This window comes from Trachinotus anak, unplaced genomic scaffold, assembly GCF_046630095.1.
Source record: "Trachinotus anak isolate AG129_WGS33_773 ecotype Australia unplaced genomic scaffold, CSIRO_AGI_Tana_v1 ptg000026l, whole genome shotgun sequence".
Taxonomy (NCBI): Eukaryota; Metazoa; Chordata; class Actinopteri; order Carangiformes; family Carangidae; genus Trachinotus; species Trachinotus anak.
Genome location: NW_027273877.1, coordinates 4,424,255 through 4,449,595, shown reverse-complemented (window position 1 = coordinate 4,449,595; position 25,341 = coordinate 4,424,255). Strand labels below are relative to the sequence as shown.

The 25,341-nt window shown below is 41.9% G+C and overlaps 4 protein-coding genes across 6 annotated transcripts; 2 read left to right on the top strand and 2 right to left on the bottom strand.

Annotated features, from left to right (window-relative positions):
- Window positions 1–3,191: 3,191 nt before the first annotated feature.
- arpc2 (actin related protein 2/3 complex, subunit 2) lies at window positions 3,192–11,342 on the top strand. The gene is made up of 10 exons (XM_071464787.1): window positions 3,192–3,417; window positions 4,593–4,627; window positions 5,443–5,555; window positions 7,156–7,201; window positions 7,524–7,710; window positions 8,115–8,208; window positions 8,441–8,567; window positions 8,681–8,781; window positions 9,678–9,778; window positions 10,858–11,342. Exons 1-10 carry the CDS (start codon window positions 3,344–3,346, stop codon window positions 10,877–10,879), a joined length of 900 nt encoding a protein of 299 aa, XP_071320888.1. The 5' UTR covers window positions 3,192–3,343; the 3' UTR covers window positions 10,880–11,342.
- A 658-nt stretch (window positions 11,343–12,000) lies between these two features.
- LOC139609844 (keratin, type I cytoskeletal 18-like) lies at window positions 12,001–15,912 on the bottom strand. 2 transcript variants are annotated; one of them, XM_071464840.1, is made up of 8 exons: window positions 15,465–15,912; window positions 15,192–15,274; window positions 14,821–14,977; window positions 14,554–14,715; window positions 14,328–14,453; window positions 13,501–13,730; window positions 13,129–13,163; window positions 12,001–12,531 (listed from the first exon to the last, which is right to left on the bottom strand). In XM_071464840.1, exons 1-8 carry the CDS (start codon window positions 15,831–15,833, stop codon window positions 12,152–12,154), a joined length of 1,542 nt encoding a protein of 513 aa, XP_071320941.1. In that variant the 5' UTR covers window positions 15,834–15,912; the 3' UTR covers window positions 12,001–12,151. The 2 variants fall into 2 exon arrangements, with proteins under 2 accessions (XP_071320941.1, XP_071320942.1); XM_071464841.1 differs by lacking the exon at window positions 13,129–13,163.
- Window positions 15,913–16,107: 195 nt separating this feature from the next.
- LOC139609846 (intermediate filament protein ON3-like) lies at window positions 16,108–20,110 on the top strand. The gene is made up of 9 exons (XM_071464842.1): window positions 16,108–16,383; window positions 17,102–17,310; window positions 17,432–17,492; window positions 17,615–17,710; window positions 17,830–17,994; window positions 18,186–18,311; window positions 18,409–18,629; window positions 18,740–18,765; window positions 19,231–20,110. The coding sequence occupies exons 1-9, from the start codon at window positions 16,222–16,224 to the stop codon at window positions 19,236–19,238; spliced, it is 1,074 nt and encodes a 357-aa protein (XP_071320943.1). The 5' UTR covers window positions 16,108–16,221; the 3' UTR covers window positions 19,239–20,110.
- LOC139609847 (G-protein coupled bile acid receptor 1-like) lies at window positions 19,954–24,957 on the bottom strand. 2 transcript variants are annotated; one of them, XM_071464844.1, is made up of 2 exons: window positions 24,719–24,957; window positions 19,954–22,913 (listed from the first exon to the last, which is right to left on the bottom strand). In XM_071464844.1, exon 2 carries the CDS (start codon window positions 22,873–22,875, stop codon window positions 21,817–21,819), a length of 1,059 nt encoding a protein of 352 aa, XP_071320945.1. In that variant the 5' UTR covers window positions 22,876–22,913; window positions 24,719–24,957; the 3' UTR covers window positions 19,954–21,816. The 2 variants fall into 2 exon arrangements, with proteins under 2 accessions (XP_071320945.1, XP_071320944.1); XM_071464843.1 differs by having other exon boundaries at window positions 21,681–22,908; window positions 24,719–24,813.
- Between the last annotated feature and the right edge of the window lie 384 nt (window positions 24,958–25,341).

The following is a 25,341-nucleotide window of genomic DNA, read 5'->3' as shown; positions in this document are numbered from 1 at the left end:
CATCTCTTCTCTCTTGCTCTTTTGTTTGAGTCTCAGGTAAAAAGAAGAGGATTCATGACTTGAATTATACAATTTCTCTACAAACATATCCAGCATCCCTGTTCTGATCTTGTACCATACTTTGAAGACAATTATCCATGAGACATCTGAAACTAAATAATCATGAAAAAAACATTTGGATTAGAAATAAAAAAGGGTCAAAACAACACAAATTGCATGAGCGTTATTGTTATTATCTAGAACTATACATAAAGTCAGATGTCGTACAGTTCCTGAAAGAATCCAACCAAGCTGGAATCCACTCTGACCACTGGGACCTGCATGTTTGTTATGCCACCTGCTCCACATCTGAATTTCGCCTCGTGAACATACCAGATTGTGTACTTTATCTCTCTTTCAACAGCACATATAAACAATGATGTGACGCCAGACCTGGCAGAGACCTTATCTTCTTGGGAATCTCAGATACAGTCCCCTTCTCTGGAAGTGCTTGATTGGCATCAGGGTTATATTTCATCCTCTTCCAATGAAGAGGAAAGACAGACTGTCCTTTTCATTCCATAAAAGAGCCGAGGTCAGAGGCTGTAAACATTGTATACAACTCCATCATCTCATCTAATGTTACACTGGAAACTGGAGATGATTCCCGTTCACATTTCCAACTATGTCTGGAATTTAGTTTATGTTGGGAGTGTGACAGTATCCACGCATCTTTCCATAAGATAGCACTTTTTATGAGTTTCACTGTTTTACAAGGCACTTACAATGTGACATTATTTGCTGTCACCACCTCAATGTCCACTCAGCTCTGTTTTCTATCAGTTTTGTTTTCTATATGGATACAAGATACAATTTTATGACATCTTTCCTCTTTTCTGATATTGGCTTTGTCAACTGCAACAGTAAAGTGACACATACATTAATGCATTTATTATTAGAAATCAATAATATTATTATTCTGCAATCTACAATTCCACATAGTAAGTGCTCTAACTTTTGGTATTTTCTATGACAAACAAATGCCATTGTATTCATCTCTGTTGTTTAGTGGTGACAGCTATCTCACAGATTAACATCTTACAGCCTCAGCAGTGGCATCTTCACGGTTAAATAATCAGATGGCATTAAGTGGATAAATAAACTTTTTTTTTGTTTGTTGATTTTGTAATTTGGGTGAAGGATTCCTTTGAAATAGTCTTTGGCTCAGTGCTGCAAAATTCCAGTTGGCGTCCTCAATAAGAAAAGCTTTTATTTCTAATAATTGCACAGAGCTCCTATCTGGATTGGTGCACATATATAAATACATATGTTGTTGTTTCATGAATAAAAAATGAAAACAGCCTCTGAATTCTGCACTGGAAATGCAAGCATCTGAGCTGAGACCCACTATTATTGTCCCTCAAAGTAAAAGACAAGGAAAATAACCATAAGAGAGAAGAACACAAAGGAGGGAGGAAGCAAAGAGAAGTGGTTCATTCTTCAAAGCACACAAAGGCATGCTTTGAATACATGAGATCAGATCTTCCTTAAGGCAGTTATTTTTCTGTGGCCCTCTGTTCCTTCAGTTTCACATCAAGAATGGAATCTGACATGGCCACTAATCTCTTGTCACAATATACTTCACTTCACAAGAAGGAACACCTGATCAGGTTTAGTTTTACCAGAGCTCACACCGGGTAATAAGACCAAGCCTGAACGGCACTGGCCACATTTGATCTACCGTTTATTTGTGTTGCTCCAGCAAAAATCCATCAAATAAAACAAATAAATGCAAAGATAATTTCACCTAAATTATATTTTTTATTATTCATTCATATTCAAATGTCTTGTTTTGTCAAATCAACAATACAAACCCAAAGATACGGATTTTTTTTTTATTTATTTAAAACAGAAAAAAGCAGCAAAGCCTCACATCCTCAATCTTAAACAATTGATTGATTATACTGTTGATTAATCTTTTAATCAATTATTAAATCTCTTCTGAAAATGTAAAAAGGTTAAAAATGTTACTAATACTAATAAGAAATTGAACACTGCATTAATACATGAGCTGTTGTCTGTCACCTGTTGGGACTGAATTCTGGCTTTGTCCCTTCATTAATGTTTTCATTATTAGTATTATTATTATTATTATTATTATTATTATTATTGGTGTAAACACTTTTATTGCATTCTTGAACATTCTTCTTTCCCCAAACCACTGAACAGAAAAGTTCAAAATTACTGGATAATGAGCTGTGACCTGTCAGTAAAAACATCCTGTATTGTGTTCGCATTGACAGCATCTACTGCTCACAATTATTTTGACATACCTTGTAATTTGACTGACGCCTGTATTTTGTTTTACTGCCACTTATCTCATCATGTGAAAGGCAAATATATGTCTTTGTTGCTGTCTTTCTGTCTTGTTTAACAGATGAGAAACACAGTTATCTATCTGTATCAGGACATCTAATATGAATAAACCTTACACACTCAGTAGGCAGTTTGACAATGGTCCAAATCCATTTTTTATTTTTTATTTTTGGGCAATTAGTTGCATAACCAATAATACAAATTCCAAGAATACAAAAAAAAAAAAGTTTTGCTTCGTTCAACTAATGGTACAAAACCCCAAAATATTAAATTTACAATTATAGAAGGATTATAGAAGAAAACCATCAATATTTATAATTTGGAAGATGGAACCTGTTGGGATTTTAGCTTTAAAAAAACTTTAACAATTTATTCATTATCAAATTAGTTGCAGGTTAATTAATTCACTTTAATTTTATTTCACTTTATTTGTGGATAATCCCTTATTTAAAAAAATGCAATTAATCAAATTGCTAAAACACAACTGATAAACCATTGGCTTTGGGGGCCTCTAAGGACCTGGAGCACCAGGGCAGGTGTCTGCTTTGCTTGCAGTTTGCAGTTTGCTCTGATTTGGGATTCACTCTAATTATTTTACAAACTGTGGGGAAGCTTGTGAACACCCACAACCAACCCTTAAAAGCTTATCTTGTAATGTAAATTTGAATATTTGCCTCTGAATTATAGTGGAGTAAATTAGCATAAAATGGAAATACTCAAATAAAGTACCTTGAGTAAACATATTATATTCCACTCCTCCAGAATTGTCATTGCGAATTTCTTACAGGCAATATCGCGGGCGTCCTCTGCTTATCGGGGTCCTGAGTGTAAAATACGCGGAAGCGACAGGCGGAAGAAGCCTCGACGGAAACGGTTTAGTCTGTCAAGGGAGGAAAAATTTGCAGAAATTGACACAAAGAGGTTAATCCCACCTCATAGCTCCATCTGATCATTCCCCCCTTTTCCTCGACACCTGCGGCCCGCTGCGATGATCCTGTTAGAAATCAATAACCGTATTATAGAGGAGACGCTGACGTTGAAGTTCGACGGCGCATCCAACGGGTGAGAAATCATTGTTACACCTGGCTAGCAATGCTAACGCTAGCTAGCTTCCCCTTTAGCGTTTCACCGAAGATGACGGCTGCATTAAATGTAGCAGCTGCTCAACGACTACAGCTTTGCATACGTCTGCTAGGTGGTCTTTTATTTTGGGGGTAAGGATAAAATAAAGATAAATACAGAGTGAGTTAGCTCACCCAGCCGCTGTGACTGGTTTGCCTGAAGCTGGGGTGTGTCTGCACGGCCGGTGTTGTGCCAAAAAATGTCACCCCAATAAATTAAAGCTGCCCTGGTGGAAATGAAATACCAAAACATTCCAGCTTATTTTGCAATCGATGCCCTTCCTAATATTAATGGAAATACTTTGAATAGTTTTATGATTGTAAACCGTAAATAGTCGCTGGCCGAGCGCAGTAGAGCTAATGTTTGTAGCTAATTTATTAAATAACGGAAGAATTCATGTCAAAGCACAAACGACTCTTTATTAAAGACATTTCACCCGCATCTGGAGAGGTATTAAAGCAGCTTTCAACGACAGGAAAACGCACGAAAAACACATTTTTAAAGAGTTTTAGACACAATAATATAAAAGAAACCGCTCGTTTCCGTCATTTACCACTCTCTTGCAACATAAGGATACTTATATCACATTGAACTTGGTGTCTCACCTAAAAAAAAAAATCTGATTTATTTGCTTTGCATAGAAGCAAGCTCAGTGGCTACTTGTGAGCGAACCATCGGCCCTCTCCCCAGCTTCCGCATTCCGGTATTCAAGCTGAGTCAAGTCTGTCCACAGCTGAGCTGCAGCTGCCTGGAGCAGGCATACTATGCAGCCTGGACAAGTTGCTGCAGCATCCACCTTAGATAAGGGTTATTTGTTACTGTGCATCCCCCAAATAGTGTTTTGCTCCTTAAAAAAAGACCACATTGTCAAGGTGTTTAAATAAAAGTAGAAAATACCAGTGTTTTGGACATAAAGATTAATATTAACAAACATAGACTGTCTTAGCTTTAAAGCTGCAACTAACACTTATTAAGTTATTTTACTGATTACTTGACCTGTTGGTCTATAAAATGCCAGAACAGTTTTTGATAACTGTTTATGTAAATTGATGGGCTTAACAAATTTGACTATTCTCTTTATGCCTCATGAATATCTTAACTTTGTCTTCTTGCAGAACCAAACCAGAGGCCGTCGATGTGACGTTTGCAGGTGAGACTATATGGCATCTTATGCAACAGCTTGCTACATGCTGTGTGTCGCTTCTGTGAAAGCCCTTGTTTAGGTCTGACCACACAAGTTGCTAAACAGCATGGTTGTATACATTGAGTTATGCGAGGGCAGCACATTGTCAGTGGAGTGCCCATTGTAGTTTAGATCATTCCTTTAAAATCAGTAGTTCACGTGTTTGACAGCTGGGTAGTTGTGCATCAAGAAACCTGCATCACAGCTGTCCTTTGGTGGTTTCCTGTAATTTTGTGCAGCAGCTTATTGTATTTTGCAAAATATCCTGCTAGTGCTTTTTGTAACACTTGTGGAAAGAGGTGTATCAGCTGTTGTGGTCAGTAGCTTTATGTGTGGGTTAGCACAACCTCATCAGCACGTTTGTGGCATGTTACAGCAAATATTTCTGCTTGATCAACATCTTAAACAGACAATCAAAACTGTGCCATATCTTTCAAACACTGTGAATACCATGTATGTGCCTCTTTCTGCTTTCATCCTCCCAGTCACCTTCCTATGATGCAATTGACCTGTTGCACATGTTCAGCCCTGCCAGTAATCGCTGCTAAATGACACAAAGTGTTAGTTCTCACATGTGAAATTAACTGAAATAATCTTATGTTCCAGCATGAATTGAGGTTACTCATTAAAGGTGGCGCATTCGTCCAAGTTCAAAATGTGTCAGTGCATCAAGTTGTTAGTATTATTTTAGTGGATTGCCACATTTTCTATGTTCAGAAGCTGCAAGTAAAGGGTCAGGAGTTTGTCTGGTACCAATCACCCAGTGCTCCTCTCTGCTGCAGATTTCGATGGCGTCTTGTACCACATCTCCAACCCGAATGGGGACAAGACCAAAGTGATGGTCAGCATCTCCCTGAAGTTCTACAAGGAGCTGCAGGAGCATGGAGCTGATGAGGTACACCACGTGCACACACACACACACACACACACACACACACAGATGAAGAGGAAGAGGGAGAGGGAGGAACATAAACAAAATGTCTGGAAAATGTTTCTCTGAGCCTGCCTAGACACAAATGGGGCCTCACCAGCAGTCAGTTCTTTCACATCCTTAAACACATGTGCACCTGCTCAAAATTCACATCTAAAATAACCCAGGGTGTCTGCAAGTCCTGGAAAAACCCTGAAATCTCTGAAACTTGAGTGTAAAACAGTTTAAAATGCAGTTGTGGCTTTCTGACACATTGTTCCTCTGGTGCAAAAATAAACCAGCGATCTTCCGAGAGGTCAGCAGTTGCTTTTCATGGCTTACTTTTGATTTCAGCAGTGATATTCCTTTGAGCTGCAGGTGAGCCGTTAAAAACTGCAGCCACCCTGCAAACAAAGACTGCAACTGCTGCAGAAACATTGTCATTAATGAGTCATGGATGCATTTAAGTTGGTGTCAGTCTTATTTTAAAAAGTATCCCAAAAAAAATCTGAATGAGGTCATGATTGGTGTCTGAACACACACGCACACACACACACACACACACACACACACACACACACCTCTCTACCATAAAGAGCCTTGTTGCCATGTAAGGAAGAAAGCGGCTGCTGAGGCTTCTGGTAGAAACAGGAAGTGAGTTTGTGTGACTCACCCCAGGCGAGGAAGTGCTGACTGCGAGCAGCAGCCACTGTGTATGAGCGTCTTGGCTGCCGTCCAGCTGACTTCCTCATTGTTCCTTAAAAACTCCAGAGCGGAGGGATAAGCAAGCAGTCAGTTACTGTGCCTGTGAGGAGTCTAGTTGGGAAGCACTGGAGCGTTTGAAGCGTGTGTGTCAAGGGTTTGTTTATCCTCACACACTGCTCAGATTAAAATCAGGAAGAACATAGTACACTACAGTTTACTGATCTATACGTGTACATTATCATCATTCCTCAGCTTGATTTGCATAGTCGACCTCAGCTCATTCCACAATGACAGGTATCCATTACAGAGGGGGCCCCTGTGTTATGAATGTAACCCCTTCATTTAGCTCCTGACAACACACCTCCTTCCTGCTACATCTTGTCTTTTGTTGCACGGCGAGTTTGTTTAGCTCTCTCTCTCGCTCTCTCTCTCTGCTTTTGTTGCTGTTGACATTTATGCGCCTTTCTTCTCTTCTCTCAAACCACCTGCTGAGTCTCGGAGGATTCCCACAGGCTATGAAAATCACTCGAGTGTTGGCAATTTTGAGAATCAAAGTGTGGATTTGAAAGTACCTGTTCTATATTTTTCAATCAAAAGCATGTAAATCATCAGTCTCCTCAACTATCTGGGGACCTAGCATCAAAGTAGCAGCACCAAGGCCTATTTAAAAGCTTGGTCTTGCATAATATACATGATTCTAAGTGATTTTCCGAATATTTGAAAAGATTTTCCTGTATTAATGATTTTTTTTCTTTCCTGTGACCTGAGATTTTTCATTTTTCTTTAAGCTTTGTTTCTTGCTTCTTCTGTGAAGTGCTTCTTTTGAAAACTGCATTTAGAGAAGTGCAATCTGAATAAAGATCACATTTTTTAATTTCAGCTGCTCAAGAGGGTCTATGGGAATTTCCTGGTCTCACCAGAGTCTGGTAAGTTCTCAGAAAGTTACTCATCTTCTTTTTACAAATCAGTGACAGCCTCTGAATTATGGTTTGAGACTATTAGACACATCAGCTCAGATTTAAGATTTTAAGACCAACAGGAACCTCTGATACAGTATGTAAAACTTAGTTCTGCTGCCATGAAGCAGTCTTAAATGTCAACTTTGTTCCTCATTTCGAGAGCATTTATGTATTAGAGCAGTGTTGAGTAGTTTGTGGCGGCTCACATGCTCCTATAATAGAAAAGTGTGAAAGTAAATATGGCAGCTGATAATAATCTGTAACCCTCATCGCTCCGTCTTCCTCCCAGGCTACAACGTGTCCCTCCTCTACGACCTGGACGCACTACCAGCCAATAAAGATGAGGTTGTCCACCAGGCAGGGATGCTCAAGAGGAACTGCTTCGCCTCAGTGTTTGAAAAGTACTTCAAGTTCCAGGAAGAGGGCAAAGAGGGCGAGAAGAGGGCCGTGGTCCACTACAGAGACGATGAGTCCATGTACGTGTGGGGGAGAGTTTGACAGCTTTCAGTTTCAGATGTCTCATAAAGGAAAGGGGGAGGAGCTTGGTTTTTAAAGAGTCTAATTCCTTAATGGGGCTTTAGTTTCTGGTCTGGTTGTGAGAAACCTTTTAAAATGCAGAAAAAGTTTAAAGAAAGGTTTTGAAAATTATACAAAAGATATTACATAATATTATTATTATATATAAAGAGAGATTAAACTGGGATATGTGACAAAATTTGCTGGAGCAGGTCTCCAAGTATGGGGAAAATTCATTGGGTTCTACTCTGAACGACAAAGAAAACATATGTTGGGTCTTGTTACCATTTTTTATGTCAATCCTCTTTCCGCTGGCGGTGAGTAACCTCTGACACGTCGGGCGTGTTGCGTTGTGTCTTCTCAGGTATTTGGAGGCCAAGAAGGACAGAGTGACGGTTGTGTTCAGCACAGTATTCAAAGATGACGACGACGTCATCATCGGCAAAGTCTTCATGCAGGTTTGTGAGGCCAGATGACCGTAGAAGTCAGTCATCTTTTTTTAGTATACTTAGTTATCCAGTGTGTGCACAAAACCTGCTCAGAATTATGCCACATAAATGTCATATTGTTCAGACTTTAATTACAGGTAGCTGAGTGTGGAAAAAAAGCTCTAATGTCTGACATCTAGTTGTTATTCTGAATCTAAGATACGCTCACTCTTTTTTTTTTTTTTTTTTTTTTTCGGTGTAGGAGTTCAAAGAGGGTCGGCGAGCCAGCCACACGGCCCCGCAGGTGCTGTTCAGCCACAGGGAGCCGCCGCTGGAGCTGAAGGACACAGACGCCGCCGTCGGGGACAACATTGGATACATCACCTTCGGTCAGCATCCACCGAGTTCAAACATGTCCGCCATACATCTCCCTCTACCTTTTCCCCTTTCGCACAGCTGCACCGGTTACATGATTGTTGTTGTGACTCTTTTTTCCTTTCAGTCCTGTTCCCCCGTCACACCAATGCCAATGCCAGAGACAACACCATCAACCTCATCCACACCTTCAGGGACTACCTGCACTACCACATAAAGTGCTCCAAGGTCGGTTCAATGAACTCACTCATGAGCTTTTTCAAATGGAGTCTGCCGAGCAAATGCACAACAGAAACAAACCATTTATTTCCTGAAATTCAAATCATACTTTTTCTTTTTTTTCTTGTCATGAGAAATGCTTGTTTTTGGAGTATTTATAGCTTCCGCTCTTGTTTTTTAGGGATATTTTGAGGCTCTAGTCTGAGCTCTAAGTTCTAATGAGAAGTTTTGGCCTCAGTTACTGGTTTCTTAGGTCCTCCATAGCTGAATCAATATTAAGAAAGCGCCAGATGAACAGGCGTCAGGCTGAAAGTCTGCTTTAATTACAGTCATTAGTCGTCTCCTGTAATAGTTGGTTCCATTCTTCATTGTAGTAAAGCGCCGTCGCCTCAATATAAAGTCCAGTCACAGGCGAGATCAAAGGAAGGCACCGATTCAGGACGACTTGTTCTACCACCCTCAGTGATCATACAGGTTTTCAGGGCCGTGTGTGGGCGTTTGTGTGCAAATGACACACAAAATTTTTGGCATTTCAGAGGCATTATGTAGTTTTGTAAGCATCTGGTGCCCTGACTACAGATAATGGAACTGGATGCTTTTGCCCCAGACCAGGGGAGTCAGTGTGGGCAACATGAGAGATGGATTTATGGCCAGGTGTAGTTAGGCTAAGCTTGAAAATTGTGGGAATTCTCAAAATATATCATCACTATGTGACCCATGTCTCTGCTCCGCACCGTGTTTAAGGTTCTGCATCTGACTATGTCGAAGCCAACGGAGCCCGTCATTATCTTGCCTCCCTTTTAAGATGCAGCCCACGATAAGATGAAGACTTATGATTGGTGTTTTGCACCTGTGAATACCTGATGAGAATCTCCATCATTCATGTCTACGTGTCTTTGCTGCAGGCCTACATTCACACACGCATGAGGGCCAAGACGTCAGACTTCCTCAAGGTGCTGAACCGCGCTCGGCCCGACGCAGAGAAGAAGGAGATGAAGACCATCTCGTAAGTAGCCTCTGCGCTCCTCGTCTTACTGTTTGATGGAAGAAGAGCAAGATAAGCATCTGTGCTGTTAAGAAACAACAATCAAATAAGTGTTTTGTTTTGTTTTTTTCATGCCATGAAAAAATTTTAGTATTTCGATTCCAACTTTTAGTTTATTGTATAGATCCTTAACCAAAATGTTTAGGCCTCCTCGCTGCCTGTTTCTCTGCTCAGATCTTAAATGAAGACCCACAGCAGTTTTCATGAATCATGCAGGGTCTTCGTGGGAGATGATTCATGAATGGTTTTCAAAGCCGAATACAACCAGAGTCAGTCTGGAGATACATTATCTCTTGATGGAAGTGTTTTGGTTTTTTTTTTCTGCCTTTATGGGTTGACTGCAGTCCGCAGCTTTGTATCATTGTGTGTTTTTGAGGTGTGTGGCAGTGAGTCAGGAATTTAAACAGCTCTCCATTTGGCTAAAAGCTCCTAACAGAAACAAACACACTGTTAGCCTCGCAGCTTCTCTGAAATAATTGGGGAATGTATACTGTCCTAGCACAGAAAGTCTTTGTTCTGCAGTTAATGTGTAACTGGAATAAGCAGGTAACCCCCACGGCTGCCATCTTTGTGAGTTTCAAAGAAGGATTAAAATGTCACGAGTCAAAAGTTTAAAAAAAACAAACTTCACAAACTAGAGATCAAAGAAATTCTTAAGGATATAGAAGCAGAGTGGAAGTGTCAATCACACTGTTAAACCCCATTGGAGAGAAATGCATACCACAAATATCCTGCAATTATCAGTTTCAGGTTCACTCACCAATATTTTCCGGTTGCTATCAGCGCACTCAGAACTGCAGTCCAAAAACAACAAACATACAGTCATTTGTTGGCTGTTTGACACATTTTTTTTTTAAGAGGTAAATGAGAAGATTAACACCACTCATGTGTGGTAACTATGAAGCTACAGTCAGCAGCCGGTTAGCTTAGCATAAAGGCTGGAAACAGCATTTTAGATATAGTTAAAGCAGCTAATAAAGCTGGATGTTGTTGTGATGTCCATCTAAGTCTTGGATTTCTTTTTTTTTTTTCCTCCTCAGTGGAAAGACCTTCTCCCGCTGAGGCTGACCCCCCCCCCAATCAGAGAAATCCAAACCCCCGTGGACACGCTCAAACGCGCCACACTGAGACTCAACGCCACATCAGACAGGACTCCAGGATGCCTCGAAATGCCCCCGCCCAGCCCCAAAAATGTGTCCAGTCCAGTGTCCAGTTTCTTTTTTTGAATAATAATGATGGCTGTACTTAGGGAAAGCCAAGGCTCAAGATAAATGGAAAAAAGGGCATTCCTTGCTTTGCATAGTTAAAGAGAATTATTAGTCCTATATAAATATATATATGAAAAAATTTTTGATACGATATCTTTTACTCCATTTGGTACTCTTGCTTGCCCCTCAACCCTCACCATGCAATATACATGTACTGGATGATTTCAATCGCCCCCTTCCTCCCTCCCTCCCTGTGCTTTCATGTCGTCTGTACCATTGTCATTTGAAAAAAATAAATCACTCTTACAAAAAAAGCATCTCTCTGGCAGTGATGTGTCTGTGTTGACTGTGTTACGTCTCTGTTGTCTCTAACATTTCCTTTTTTTACATTTTTTTTATTTTATCAATCGATATTTGTTTCATATGTTTCAGGCTTTTTCTCTTTCAACAGGTTTGGTCAAGTTTACACTCATGCATCATACTCAGATTAACAGAAGCTGTTTGACTTATCTGCTCACTTCCTGTCTAACTCTCATTCGCTCTGTCTCACAGGTTGCTGGGAGGCATGTTATCTGCAGATGGGCAATGGTAGCTTAAATTTTTACTGGTTTTTGTGACAATAAATATACGACACAATGGGGCTAAAACAAGTTATTGAATAATTGATTTGTTGACTGAGAGAAAATGATCATTTTAAGTCATTTTTCAAGCAAAAATGCCAAACATTTGATGTTTTTAGTTTCTCAAATGTGATCATTTTTAATTCTATAAAGCAAAAAGGGGCCGAGAAAATAATCGTCAGATGAACAGAAAATGAAAAATAATCATTGCTTACGGCCTCACAACAATCTGTTGAAAAGGAGCCTTATTTATTTATTTGCCAAACACAACTACAATTATATGTGTATTTTATTTTATCACATCGTAATTTCTGCTTTTTCAAAGTCAAGTGTTAAAAAGCCAAAAAACGACAGATAATTTTCTGTTGGAATCAAATGTATTTATTTACTGATGCCTGAGAAAATACACTTGAAAAACCTCATTTCAGGTTTGACAGCAACAACAGGAGAAGGTTTAATATGATACTTGGCAGAAAGAGCAGGAAAAAAAAAAAAGCTTTTAAAGATCAAGCTTTGGCGACTTCACCCTCATTCTTGGGCTTTTCGCCTTCCTTCTCAGAATCAGAGGAGGAAGAGGAAGATGAGGAAGAAGAGGAGGAGGAGGATGAGGAGGAGGAAGAGGATGAACCCTTCTTAGTTTTGGTCTTGGGTTTTTTCTTTTTAATGGCGCCGTTGTTTGGCTCATTTTGAGCTGCCGCATCATCGGCAGGATCTACTATCATGGTCATGATGTCTAACTCCACCACTTTAAGGGGTTTGTCTTCTTCATCAGTGGCGTCCTCAAGGGGGGCGAATTCATTAGGGGGGGCGCTGTCTTGCTTCAGAAGGGCTTCTTCTTTCACTTCCTCCTGCTGCTCGGGCACCTTGTTGTTAGACTTTTGCTGATCTGGAAACAAGAAGATGAATCCGATTTTACAGGTTTCACTCATATCAGTGTTTTATCATCCTTCAGCTTTCCTTACAGCTGCAGGTGCCTCTGCTGGGGCCAACAAGTGGCCACAGTTTGTTTAAAACACAAGACAAATGATTGATATTTTCTGTTTTTGGATTGGTTTTCTTGTCAAAATCATTATATTTATGATTATAAGTGTGTAGTGTTAGAATTGGGTGTGATTGCATGCAGTTACTGGGTGCAATGTGACAACAACGCTTTAGTGCAGTTTAGTGAAGCGACTAACTGTGAAGGAACAGTTCACCATTATGTGAAATATGCAGAATTGCTGGATGAGAAGATTAATTCCACTGGCATGTTAGAAAAACAGGGACAGAGCCAGCATGGCTATGTTCAATAATCACTAAGTCTGTATTTACCATACAGACACGAGTGTGGTATCAATCTTCTCATCGAACTCCTGGTAGGAAAGCCAACACACGTATTTCACATAACTATTCCTTCAATCAGAAGTGATGTGAGGGTTAAAGGTCAAGCTGATCGCCACACGCACCGCTGCTAAGTCTCCTGCTGATTTGGTCCACAACTTACCGCTGCACACCGCATCCTCTAAAGAAAACTCCATGCTGTCAGGGAAGAAGAGGATAAGCAGACTAACGTACAGAGTGGGAAACAGGTTCACCATGTTCAGGATGTGTTTATGCTATTCTTTTAAATCCTCTGAAGAACTTATAGTTTGACATTTTTCAGTTAGGTGGGAAAATGCTAGAGTTAACAGCCGTGGAGAGAGACTGAAAACACTGGGAAACAGCATAAAAGCATTAGTGGTGTCAATCTTCTCATCTGATTTATGGACTGGAGACAACCCATCTCTATTATATGACAAAAAAGACAAGAGAGGAAAATAGGATAAACCTCTGACATCATACACAACCATCCTGAAGTTTATCTGACCATCCTCACCTTTCAGCATCAGCGGTCATCCCATTGATCAGTTGCTGGTAGCTATTGATTTCCGACTCCAGCTTCATCTTGACACACAGCAGGTTCTTGTTGGTTTCTACCTGGTTCTCCACCTGAGACCTCACCTTCTCCAGCTCTGATGCCAGGTCCAGTATCACCTTGTTGAGAGGGGCCAGCTGTTGACCGTACTCAACTTCGGTGTTTCTCACCGTGTCCTCCAGATTTCGGATCTGAAAGGAAAACGTAAGGTGATTTTTGGCTTCCCGTTCTTTTTTGGGATCTTACCATGAAATCTCTTCATGCTTGGATAATAGACCACAGGGACCTGAGAAGACCTTAAAACAACACAAAATCACTCTGACTTCTCAGGAGCCATGACCCATGCAAGAGCAAGTCCAGGCGCCTTGTCAAACTGCAGTGAGACAGGTCAAGAATTTGCCTGGTGTAGAGCAGCAGGTTTACAGTATAATGACAGGGTAGTCAGGAATGCTTGTGAAAACGCCAGGTCGACTGACAGCCCTGTGGGTGGTTATATCAGTCCTGACATGATAAAAGAAAGATTTTGGTGAATATTTTGTTCTGTAAACCTCCTGAAGGTTTGCTTCAGGGGTTTTAGGACTTTGCTCAAGACCTGAGTGAACCTACTGTATCTCAGATGTCACTGAGTTATGCAAAAGCTGCAGTGCGATTATGTAAAAACAAGGGCTTCTGTGTCAAAACAAGGCATTTCCAAACTTGCCTTGAGAATGAGGTTGTGGTTCCAGGTAGTTTCACTTTGTTGTTTTATTTTATGGCAGTGTGACAAGTGTTTACGTGTGTGTGGTTACCGTGCTCTGCACAGTCTGGATCTTAATTTCCAGAATTTGCTTCTGTTTGAGCAGATCCTTGAGCTCCGTCTTTCCAGAGGACAAGACCTCGACGTTTTGGGCCTCCACCACCTTGATGTTTTCAAACTGGAGAGGGAAAAACAAGATGAAAATGGTGAGGAGAGGGAGGAGAGAGAAAGAGAAGAAAAAACAAAGGAAGCAAGAGTCCTGCAGGTAATGTGTGTACCTTGCTCTGGTACCACTCGTCAGTCTCCCTCAGGTTCTTCCTCGCCAGTTCATCGTACTGGCCGCGGATCTTGATGAGCATCTCGTTCAGGTTGGAGTTCTTGGAGTCAACCTCCACCTTCACCTCGGACTCCTTGATCTTCTCACGCAGGACATCCACCTCCTACAAGAGTCACAGTTACAACGTCGCCTCAGATGTCACACAATGCATTTTCGGTGATCTTAAAGTGTGTGTTTCTGCGATTTGTGTGTTGGTTTCCAGCCTCACATCCTTGTGTTCCTGCCTGACGCGAGCGAGCTCGTCCTTCACCAGTTCAGTCTCTTTCTTCGTCTGCTCGCAGTTCAGCTTGGTGTCCTCGATGGTCTTCTTCAGAATCTCCAGGTCTTTTTCTAACTCCTTGCGGGCCTTTGTCTCCTCGTCCAGCCTGCAAACATGAGGGAGGAACCCAACAATGATCCACACAAACACGACTGAGTGTTTCATTTTCATCTAAATTGTCATCTGAATAAACCATAAAGGTTATGCCTATATTGCCAAACTATGTTTCATTTCCTGAGCCTCATTTTTCAAAATAATGTTTTTTGTTTGTTTTGTTAATTTTTTTTTTTTTTTTTTGGTGCAGACTGCATGAAACTCACTTGTTCTTGAAGTCATCATTGGCCAGTTTGGTGTTGTCAATCTGAAGCAGCAGCTTGGCATTGTCCATGGTGATGTCTTTGATCTAAGGAGAAAAATGCTTGATATATATGACCAGGAATATTTTAAGACTTAGTTTCATTATTTAAATATATTTGTTATATTTTAGGAGCAAATGCATGAATGAAAAAATATATAAATATTCTGCAGTGTGAAATGTGAAAGTCCCAAAGTTATTTCATTCCATGTTTTTCTGAATAAATCTGATGACAGACCTTGTTCTTGAGGTCATCCAGGGGTTTCTCGGTCTCATCCCAGTCGCGTCCCTCAGGCGCCTTCCTCTTGGCCAAAATCTCATCAATCTGCTTCTCCAGATTGTCGTTCTCCTCCTTCAGCTGCTTCACCCTGTCCAGGTAGCCGGACAGCCGATCATTCAGACCCCGCAGTGTGTGCTTGTCGTCCGCGGGGGCTGCAGGAGGGGCTGGGGAAGCGGCAGGTGCTGGTGCGGGAGCGGGAGCCGGCGAGGAGTCCTTGTCCGGCTCGTTGCGCATCACGTTACGCAGCCCCTCCAGGCTGGACACGGACGCCCTGGAGCCTCTTCCCCCGGCTCCACCAAACATGCTGGCTGCGGTGTTTGAAGGCATGGTTGTAGTTGGAGGAGAGTGAGCTGACGGTGCACACAGAGTACTTTACAGCTTAGAGAGTCGCCTGATGGATGCAAAGGACACAGGTGGGTTTTATACCTGGTTTTTACGCACGAATCCGCCCCCAGATCCAATTGGCTCCTGGTGCCCGGCACCACTCCTGGACAAACTGGTCCAGAGTCGAAATTCAAGTATTTCATGTTGACTTTTTCATTTTTCTCACTGTAATATTGCACTTGTCCTCTTTTCATTGGTCGCAAGCAGAGTAGCGGAGGGGTGATGGGTGGTCCTTGTCTACCTTAAAAGCAGGTGATCTGGAGGGCTGTGGGTGCCTTCACCGCTCACCTGTCCGGCTCCTAGACTTCGTGTTGCAGTTCCGAGCTTCAATATGTCTAAACCAAGAGATTACAGCAGCCAGTCCTACTCCCCCGGCAGCACGGGACCCACCAAAAGCCAGCCGACCAACAACAAACTGGACTCCAAGGGCAAATCCAGGGAGAAGGACGACATGGTTGGACTCAATGACAAGTTCGTCCAGTTAATTGACAAGGTTTGTAAATTACATCATTATTTTTTCTGCAAGGGTCTGGTTAAATCAGTTAATAATAATAATAATAATAATAGTAATAATAATTTTTTTCATGTTGTAGTTTTGGTCTATTGACTTTTTTTTATTCACTCATTTGAACCAATATTCGATATTCAGCTCAAGATCAAAGTCAAAGCAAACCCTGTCTTGCTTTGCTGTCTTGCTGTCTGCCCTTATTTATACAGATCCTGGAGCAGGTTTCCTTCGACTAATTCTGTAACCTGGGGCCATGGATTGTGTTTTTCTGTGCCCCACAGCCTGTAAACTATGTTGGTGGTGCATGTAGGACGCCCTCTTGTGGAGAATTAGAAAACTTAAAGTTAAGGGTCATCACTCAGGAACTATAACCAGAAATATCTGAGGGTTTAAGGGACACTGCTACTTTCAGACTAAAACTAACAGAACTATATACATTTGATATATAGACTGAACACTTCTCCTCAATCTCTTTATTCCTTTTTTTCCCAACAAACATGATAATAGGCTACACATACATGTTTTGAATGTGAAGTAACATCCTCGCCTGTTATTATCAACATGAACCACATAATAATAAGGTGTAAAACTTGGCATCCAGCTACAGCAGATATGACATTCCTCCGATTTTGCGGCTTATTTTCTCCCACACGTTCTCCTTTATGTTTACTTCCCCCTCTGCCTTCGTCTCTCCGTGCCTCAGGTGAAACACCTGGAGGACGAGAACAAAAAGCTCGACACCAAGCTGAAGATCCTCAAGGAGCAGGAGGACTACGAGGGGAACGTCGACGACATCGTGAAGCAGCTGCAGAACGAGCTGGAGCAGCAGATCGAACGCTTGCTCCGCGACCAAGACAAGCTGCAGGCCGAGCTGCTCAAGAACCAGGAGGAGGTGGAGGACACCAAGCAGAGGTCAGCAGCTTCACACTAGACCTCCATCGAGTTTGAATCTGTTGTTTCTACACTTCTTGTTTAATAAAAAAACATCATTATCATCACAAATTAAACTTTCACCCTTTGTTTTTGGTCGCAGGTATGAGGATGAGTTGCACAAGAAAGCTGAACTGGAGAATGATTTTGTCGTCACCAAAAAGGTACTGTGAGCTTCTTCTTCTGCTTATTTATTCGGCCATTTAGAGACATAATAGAAACTCTTTCAATGAATTTCAGTGATGTTCAATATGTTGTTGTGCTGCGTTTAACGTGTGTGTAACAGGATGTAGACGAAGGTCACTTGGAGGCAGTGAATCTGGTCCTGGAGCTGGAGGACCTGATGGGAAAGCTGGACTTCCTCAGGGTTGGCTATGATGAGGTAATGATTCAGTCGTCTCGACTGACATCACAATAATAAGAGACGCTGTAACACCGCAGTGTCCAGCTTCTGCCTCTGCACATCCCACCAACTCTTCTCCTCATGTCTGCCCCCTGCAGGAGATCAAGGAGCTGGAGTCGCAAATCCAGAACAAGACTGTGATCATACCCGACAACAGCAAACGGACCCTGGACATGGACGAGATCATCCAGAACGTCAAGATTCAGTACGCCAAGATGGCTGCCCGCACCAGGGACGAGGCCGAGCAGTGGAACCAGAGAAAGGTCAGAAGGAGAACACTGAATAGATATAACCGATTTTAGATCTTAAACCAGCGCTGCACATTCAAAGAGAGTATTTTAGAGTATTTATTCCACATCCTAGCCCCCCTTTAAAGTGTTATTTCATTTTATTTTTGTACATTATGTGAGGCCAGATACTGTTCTCACATTATTCACCTTTTGCCCCCGCTCAGATGGATGCCATGGTGTTAAACGCAGGACAACGTGAGCAGGAAGTGCGTGATTTAAAGAGGGACATCTCAGACATGGTGCGGCTTATCCAGAGGCTCACTGGGGAGCTGGAAGCTCTCATCAGGAAGGTTTGGATCACATAGATGCACACTCACATATTTAACGCCCTCTCCATCCAACCAGTCTCTGATCATCTCGTCTTCTTCTTCGTCTTCTCTTCTGCAGGAAGAGTCCCTGAAGAAGGAAATCAGAGAGGTTAGGACAGACGGCGACGACAAGCTGGAGAAGGCCCGGGAGGACATCGCCAAGCTGGAGGAGGCCCTGAGGCGGGCTAAGCAGGACTTGGCTGGACAGATCCGCGAGCACCAAGAGCTGATGAACCTGAAGCTGGCCCTGGACATCGAGATCGCCACCTACCGCAAGCTGCTGGAGGGCGAGGAGGAGAGGTATGCCAGCAGAGGGGATGCAGGGGGATGATCACATGGATGCTTTTATTTGATGTATTCACTCCACTGATGCTTTCACTAACAACTGTCTCTGCTTCATCTCTGTGAAGGATGAGGGACCTCATGCGCAACGCAGGTGAGAACATTTCTTTTACTTTTCCTGAAATCAGCAGCCATAAAAACTCTTCTGATGTGGGTTATTTTGCTGCACGTTGGTGTATTTTTCTTTATTTCACTAATTCCTGACATAAAGTTTGGTCAAAATATATCAAATGAGCAAAAACAGTGGTAACCAACCTTTTTTTTAAAACATGTTTCATATGGATTTTATGTGAAAAACCTAGAACGACGTCTGAAAAACAAGTAAAATAAAGATAATACAGTGTAGGTGACGTAGAGGTAGACAAGGAAAGTGGAGAGGCAAAAAAGATTCCTATAATTATAAATAAAATTGTAAGAAAAATCTGATTCAAAAGAATAATAAAAATGGACACACTAGCAAAAACAAAATCAAAACCTGCATCCATTTCATTCATGCCAGATTTCTCATGACTGCTTCCTGTTTTGTGTCCCACTAAAATCAAACCTCTCTTTCGCTCAGATTTCTAAAAACAAACCAACCAATCCAAGTCCTTACTTGCACGCAGACGTTCACCTGCCGTCCCTGCGGGGGCCGCCAGAACCCACCGTCGTCACGGCAACCACCTTTATCCCGGCAGACACCGTTATCCCGCCAGCGTACCCCACCTCCAAGAAACGCCTGCTGATCCGGGTGGAAGTGGAGGCAGGCAGAGTGGTGTCGGAAAGCTCCCAGTACACTGACTAAGAGTGTGCACCAACTTTACAGTATATCCGCATAATGTGAATTCATAAACTTCAAATTAAGTTAAATTTATTACTTTTAATGCAATAATTAGTCTTTTGAGTGCTTTCTGGTAACAACAGCTTCTCGGCAGGTTGAACGTTGTTTTTTTTTTTGTGCTTTAAGTTTGAGACTTTTGGTTGTTTATGTTGAGCAGTGTTTTTTCGAAAGGGTTTTCTTATCTTGTGGTGTTCCTGGTACCATCAGTGTGTTTTTCGGCTTTTCTTCAGCTGTTTCTCTCCTTACTGTGTGAGCTAAAGAGGGTTTTTGTCTTGGTGAAGCAGAAAACCATCTGTAAAGGTTCTGTTGATCCACTTCTTGTTCGTATCGGGGAGGAAATACACAGAGATAATGTTCCCTGGGAATCACAAGAGGTCACGTTAAGGGGGACTGCGTGCCTGAAGTGGCTTTTCATGTTCTGTATACAAAGACACCCATCAATAAAGACAAGTCTTTGTTGTCTGTGCTTCACTGATGCTTTACTGTAAAGTTCTCTCAAATGTATCTGAACCTTCATGTGAACCTCAAGTAATCATGAGAAAATCAGAAGACATTACAAAAGTGGGTGACAAGTATTTGCAATGGAAAACACTTTTTAAATAAAGCGACACAACCTGCACTATGTCTGCTCTCTTTTTCTTTCAAAAAACACATACACAGATTAGCAATTAGCATTTTGGGTAATATGCATGTTTGTTTCCTTGCTGAGTGATTGATACAACCCATGTTTGTAGAGTAAATATTGGCTTAGCTTATCTTAGCGTAAAGCCTGGAGAGAGAGGGAAACAGATTGTGCAGAGGTTTGCTACTTGATGCAGGAGCTGGAGCCCAACAGTCTCATAGTGTCTTAGTTTTTCCCTCCTCCTCCTCCTCCTCTTCTCCCGGTTCCTGTCTGTCTTCCTGACACACACACATACATGATATTTGGATATGGAAAACATACTGTTACATGGCTTAGCAATGCAACAGAAGCAAGAGACGTATAGATGGTGTACCCTGACCACGTGATGATATCCCATATCTCCTAATGTCCGCAATAGTTCAGACCTTGTTTGGCCTTTAATTTGATTAAAGTCTGCTTTTCCTCCTCAGCTCATTTGCTGTCTGTCTCCGCCCCACCCACGTACTGTATGCACACATTTAAAAGCACATTTTGTTTGCGGAAACAAAAAGCACGACATATATTCAGTGTTTATTCAAGTCTCAAATAAAATCCCATTTCCTGTGAACGGACCGTCCTCAGCAAATGAGACCTGCAGTCTTATTGCCGTCTGCTTCGAACATTCCTGCAACATTTCATCTAAATATGGCAGAAACTGGAAACTCAAAGCAAACTTTCAATTCTTTCTAAAGGCCTAATCTCCTCATGTCTTGTAGATATATTAGGAACTGTGGATGCATCCCTCTCCCCTCTTCAGCTTGCATACCACTTTGTAGATAAACACTGGCGAGGGAAGTAGGAGTAAACATTGCAGGCAGGAGGGTGACAGATGGAGAAAATCTACGACCAGTTATAGTACTGATGCGAGAGCAGGCAGCACTATGAGAAATGAGGATACACTGTGCGTCTTTGAACTATATTTATAGCATGTGCAGCACTCATACATGGGTCGTTTGATATATCCTTCCTTCATGATGAAATTTGCATTTCAGCTTTCACATTCAGCTTGTTGTTCTGCTTTTTTGAAATTAGCTCAGTGAGAAATTTGACAGTGGAGGATGTGGAAAATGTTTTTGTTGATCTGATAGACAGATACATTTCAACACCAACTTATAGGCCTATTTTGAAATGAATGTGACGATGGAAAACTTAAAGCCATTCAGAGAGCAAAGTCTGTAGTGAATGCTTTTCGGTAGCCGTGTAGAATATCTATTACAGACTCCATCCTGTAAATTTCTAAATGATTAAAATGATGTCCATTACTTATTCTTCATCTTATATGTCTCCTGAAACAGTACTATTGTTAGCTGAAGTATGAAATGAGTAAACTTTCAGCAATGAAGACAAAATATTTATCTCCAAACCCAGTGCAGTAGTGGTAAAACAACAGTTGGCCATTTTTTAATGGCATGGATACAAATGGCAACAAATGTCAAACAACATACGCCAGACTTCAGAGAAAAAAGTGTTTAAATTTATAGTAAATGATCTGGATCTGCCGCAAAATTGAGTGATTTCCTCCCTTGTCCGTGCCCCATCCCTCCAACAATTTTGGTGCAGATCAGTTCATTGCTTTATCCATAATCCTGCTCATAAATAAACAGACACAGGTGAAAACAACCTCCTTGGAGGAGATAAATATTCAGTTTCAACAGTTTTTTTTCTCAGACTGCTGCCTCCTCTGATTCCTGAGACCTCCGCCACCACCTGTCTCTGAGTTTCCGGAGAAGTTTGTTTGCTGGTTCTGTGTACTGCTTGTTGGCCAGGCCGAGCACCAGCGGCACCACGGCCATGCTTCCGATTCCAGTGCAAGACAGCACGATGTGAGTGGTGGAGCTCCACTTGGTGTCACTGATCAGGAACGCTATGCAGACGTGCATGTAAATGAGGTAGGGAACCCAGCACGCGAGAAAGGTCAGCGACACGGCCACCACGCAGCGAGTGTACCGCAGGTTCAGCCTCTGCTCCCGGTCTGAGGCCTGACTTCCCCGCTCCACCGAACGATGGAGGCGACAAATGTCCTTGAGCTGGCCTCGGGTGATCCACAGAACACGGCCAGTCATGCCAGCAATGGTAAGAATAGCAGGTAGGACAAGTCCATACACCTCCAAGTAGATAAAAGCATTGGGGAATACTCGCCTGTACGAGCAGCAGGTGGTTCCATTAGTTGAACAGTTTGAAAGTGGAGGAAACCTTTGGCTGCTTGAACAACAGCAGCCGTTCCAATCTGGTCCTGCCCAGTTATTCCACCCAAAAGCAGGTAGACATGCATACAGAAGCGGCGGCACCCACACCACGAGCAATGCTAGAGGAAAACTGCGGTGCATCCACAGGTTATTATAATGCAGGGGGTCTACGATGCAGATGAAGCGCTCATAGTGGACCATTACAAGGTTGAAAAGAAACGCCAAGAAGAGGAAATTCGGGAAAACGTGAGCCACCAAACAGGAACTAAAACTCAACTCCCGGTTTAGGCCCATTAATGGTATGAAGGGCAGCGCCACGCCCGTGCACATGTCGGCCACTAGCAGGCTGAGGAAGAAGTAGTTGGGCGTGTTGTGGAGCTGGCGGTTACAGGCGATGCCCAGGATGATGACGAGGTTGGCCAGGATGATGGAGGTGGACAGCGGTATGGTGATGGTGTAGATGAGCTGCTCCCCGGAGAGAAAAGCGTAGGAGTCGTTGTAGTCCATCGTAGGTGAAATCTGGAGACTTCCTCCCATTTGAAACCCGGCTCCTCTCCCATCAAGGTACAGCTACCCTGCAGAGAAGGTCAAACCTAGTTAAAGTAGTGGTACAGGTAGGATTAGGGCTTGGTTTATGGAAGCCACATGTATCATGTCAAGGCAAATGAGAGCAATTCCTATTTGATTGAACTAGTTTAATACTATTACTCAACAAGCTTAAACATTCTTGCAGAGGAAATGCAATGAATTGACTAATACAATGTGTCATGCCACAGTTATGGGAAGCTCTAGGGAGTCAGTTTAAGCTCAAGTATGTTAACTTCAAGTTAAAGTAACATTGAGTCAGTGGATTTCAAGCTACGTAATGATTTCAGGAATCAGCTGAAAGTGGCTATCGTTGGTAATAAATGAAGAAAGACCCGGATTGTTGACAGAAAGGGAGCACGCTCCCAGGGAGAGAGTAATGCTCAGTCTCAAAAACGAACGGTTTTTGACCAGATGTCAGACGGTGGAAAGAAGGAGATTTTAGATGGTATATTCTCAATTCACGTAGAGAAATAAGAAAGGGAGTGTCAAGGTCAAGGAATTATAATCTACATGACTCAAGTTCATCCAGGAACCTATTCAGAAAAAGGACACGCTGTAGAAAGATGAAAGTGACCACATTCCACTTAGACTAAAGTTGGAGAGATGGAGGTGGAAGAAATGGAGGAAGGAAATCAAGGAATATTTCTATTTCATTTTAGAAATACACATCGTCAATGGTGGATGCTTATTTGCAATTTTTGTGGCAAGAGCAGACTGATTCAGGGACTAAGTTTTAGCCTTGTACTCTCTAAGCCGTCTCTTTGTATGACAGAGAGATTTGCAGGCAGCCAGTAAAGAAAGACGTTAACACCAACAACTGCAGCTTGCAATGCCGCTTCTTCCTGTCTCCCCTTGACCACTGAAACAGAGTTAACCTCTTTGTTAGCTAACAGCCGAGAGCGCATGTTAATGGACGTGAGGCTGCTGTCATTCAATAATTCATCAGCTGGGACTCTGGAGTTACACCTCCCTTTGTATCTATTATATTCTAGAAAGTGATACATGTCCTCAAGATAATTTAACACTGTTTATAGTGGTTTATAGTCAGTGGGGTAAATGTTCACAGACTCTCACCGTAAACTATAGCATATAACACCTATATATTACACAGTTTTATGTCTATATGTTTTATGATGCTCCTTTATTACATCTCCCTTTTTATGTCAGTGTAAGTTCTTCAAAATAAATGTCTACCGTAACTCTTCAAAATCTGCAACAGTGCAACAATCAATTTTGAACCAACCATCCACATTATATATGATAATAACATTAAAAATGAATATTGTAACTTGTCAGTATTTCCAATGTGCATGTACATGTGAACAACACGCACCAATTTGCGAGCAAACAAGCTCAATGAAGGGAATTTTATGGTATCAAAGTCCTGTCACAGTTTCAGCAAAGACTGTCTTTTATAAGGTGAATACACAGAAACAAATTGGTTTTTCAACACAACAGCTTAAATGCAGCCTGGCGTAATTTATTTATTTATTTATTTATTTCTTATGTCAGATTTATCTGTAGCTTTGAGGGCTTTTTCTTAAATTGATTTTGAAGCCATTTCCCAGAGTTTTCTTCAAATAAGAGGTGCCTGTAAAAAAAAAAAAAAAAGACAGTTTTGACGAAATAAAATGGTGTTTCAAAGTACACCTTGTTGAAATAACATGTAATCCTGCAATCTGATCACTATCAATGATATGATTAAAAGGATATCAGCAGTAATACATGATAATAAGTTCATTTATTTATGAACTTTTTGAAACAAAAAGCAACAAACTGGTAATATTTTTACCTTCTGGGGATGAATGGTCCAGACATGTATCCTTTGCCAAAGGAAACTCAAATAATATAGAGTTTCTTACGACTCTCCTGATAACTTCAAGCCTGTTCCCCGGCATGCCATATCCACAGCCAGGAGCACTAACAAGGTGCAGAACGATACAATAAAATACAGGAGCTTCTTTATCCTTTCAGATCCTATCGGTCCAGCAGCCGTTTCACAACCTCACCGCAAACAGAGCAGCCAAGTGTCCGGCTGTTCTGCTCAGATACTTTAAAGGGGAAGTGCAAACTGCAGGAGGAGGAGGAGGAGGAGGAGGGAGGAGGACAGAACAGTCATACTGTACGTCTGTCTTTTCCTAAGGTAGGTTGCCAGTCATGCTGGGGATGTGGCCATTGACCTACTAACTCATTTTTTGCACTCTGTCGTTTTCTCTTACATCCGTTGGCCCCTTTTCTCGCCACAGTCCAGGACTGAAGTGCACAACCATGAATGGAAAAGGATGGAGAGCCGTTATCACCACAGCCTAAGAATGATAAGAACATTCCAGGTTAACATCAGTAGGCAAGGCATGTGGTTTGTCTTCACACCCTCCATCATGGCCCCCAGACGCTTCAAGAAAGCTCCTGCAGCAT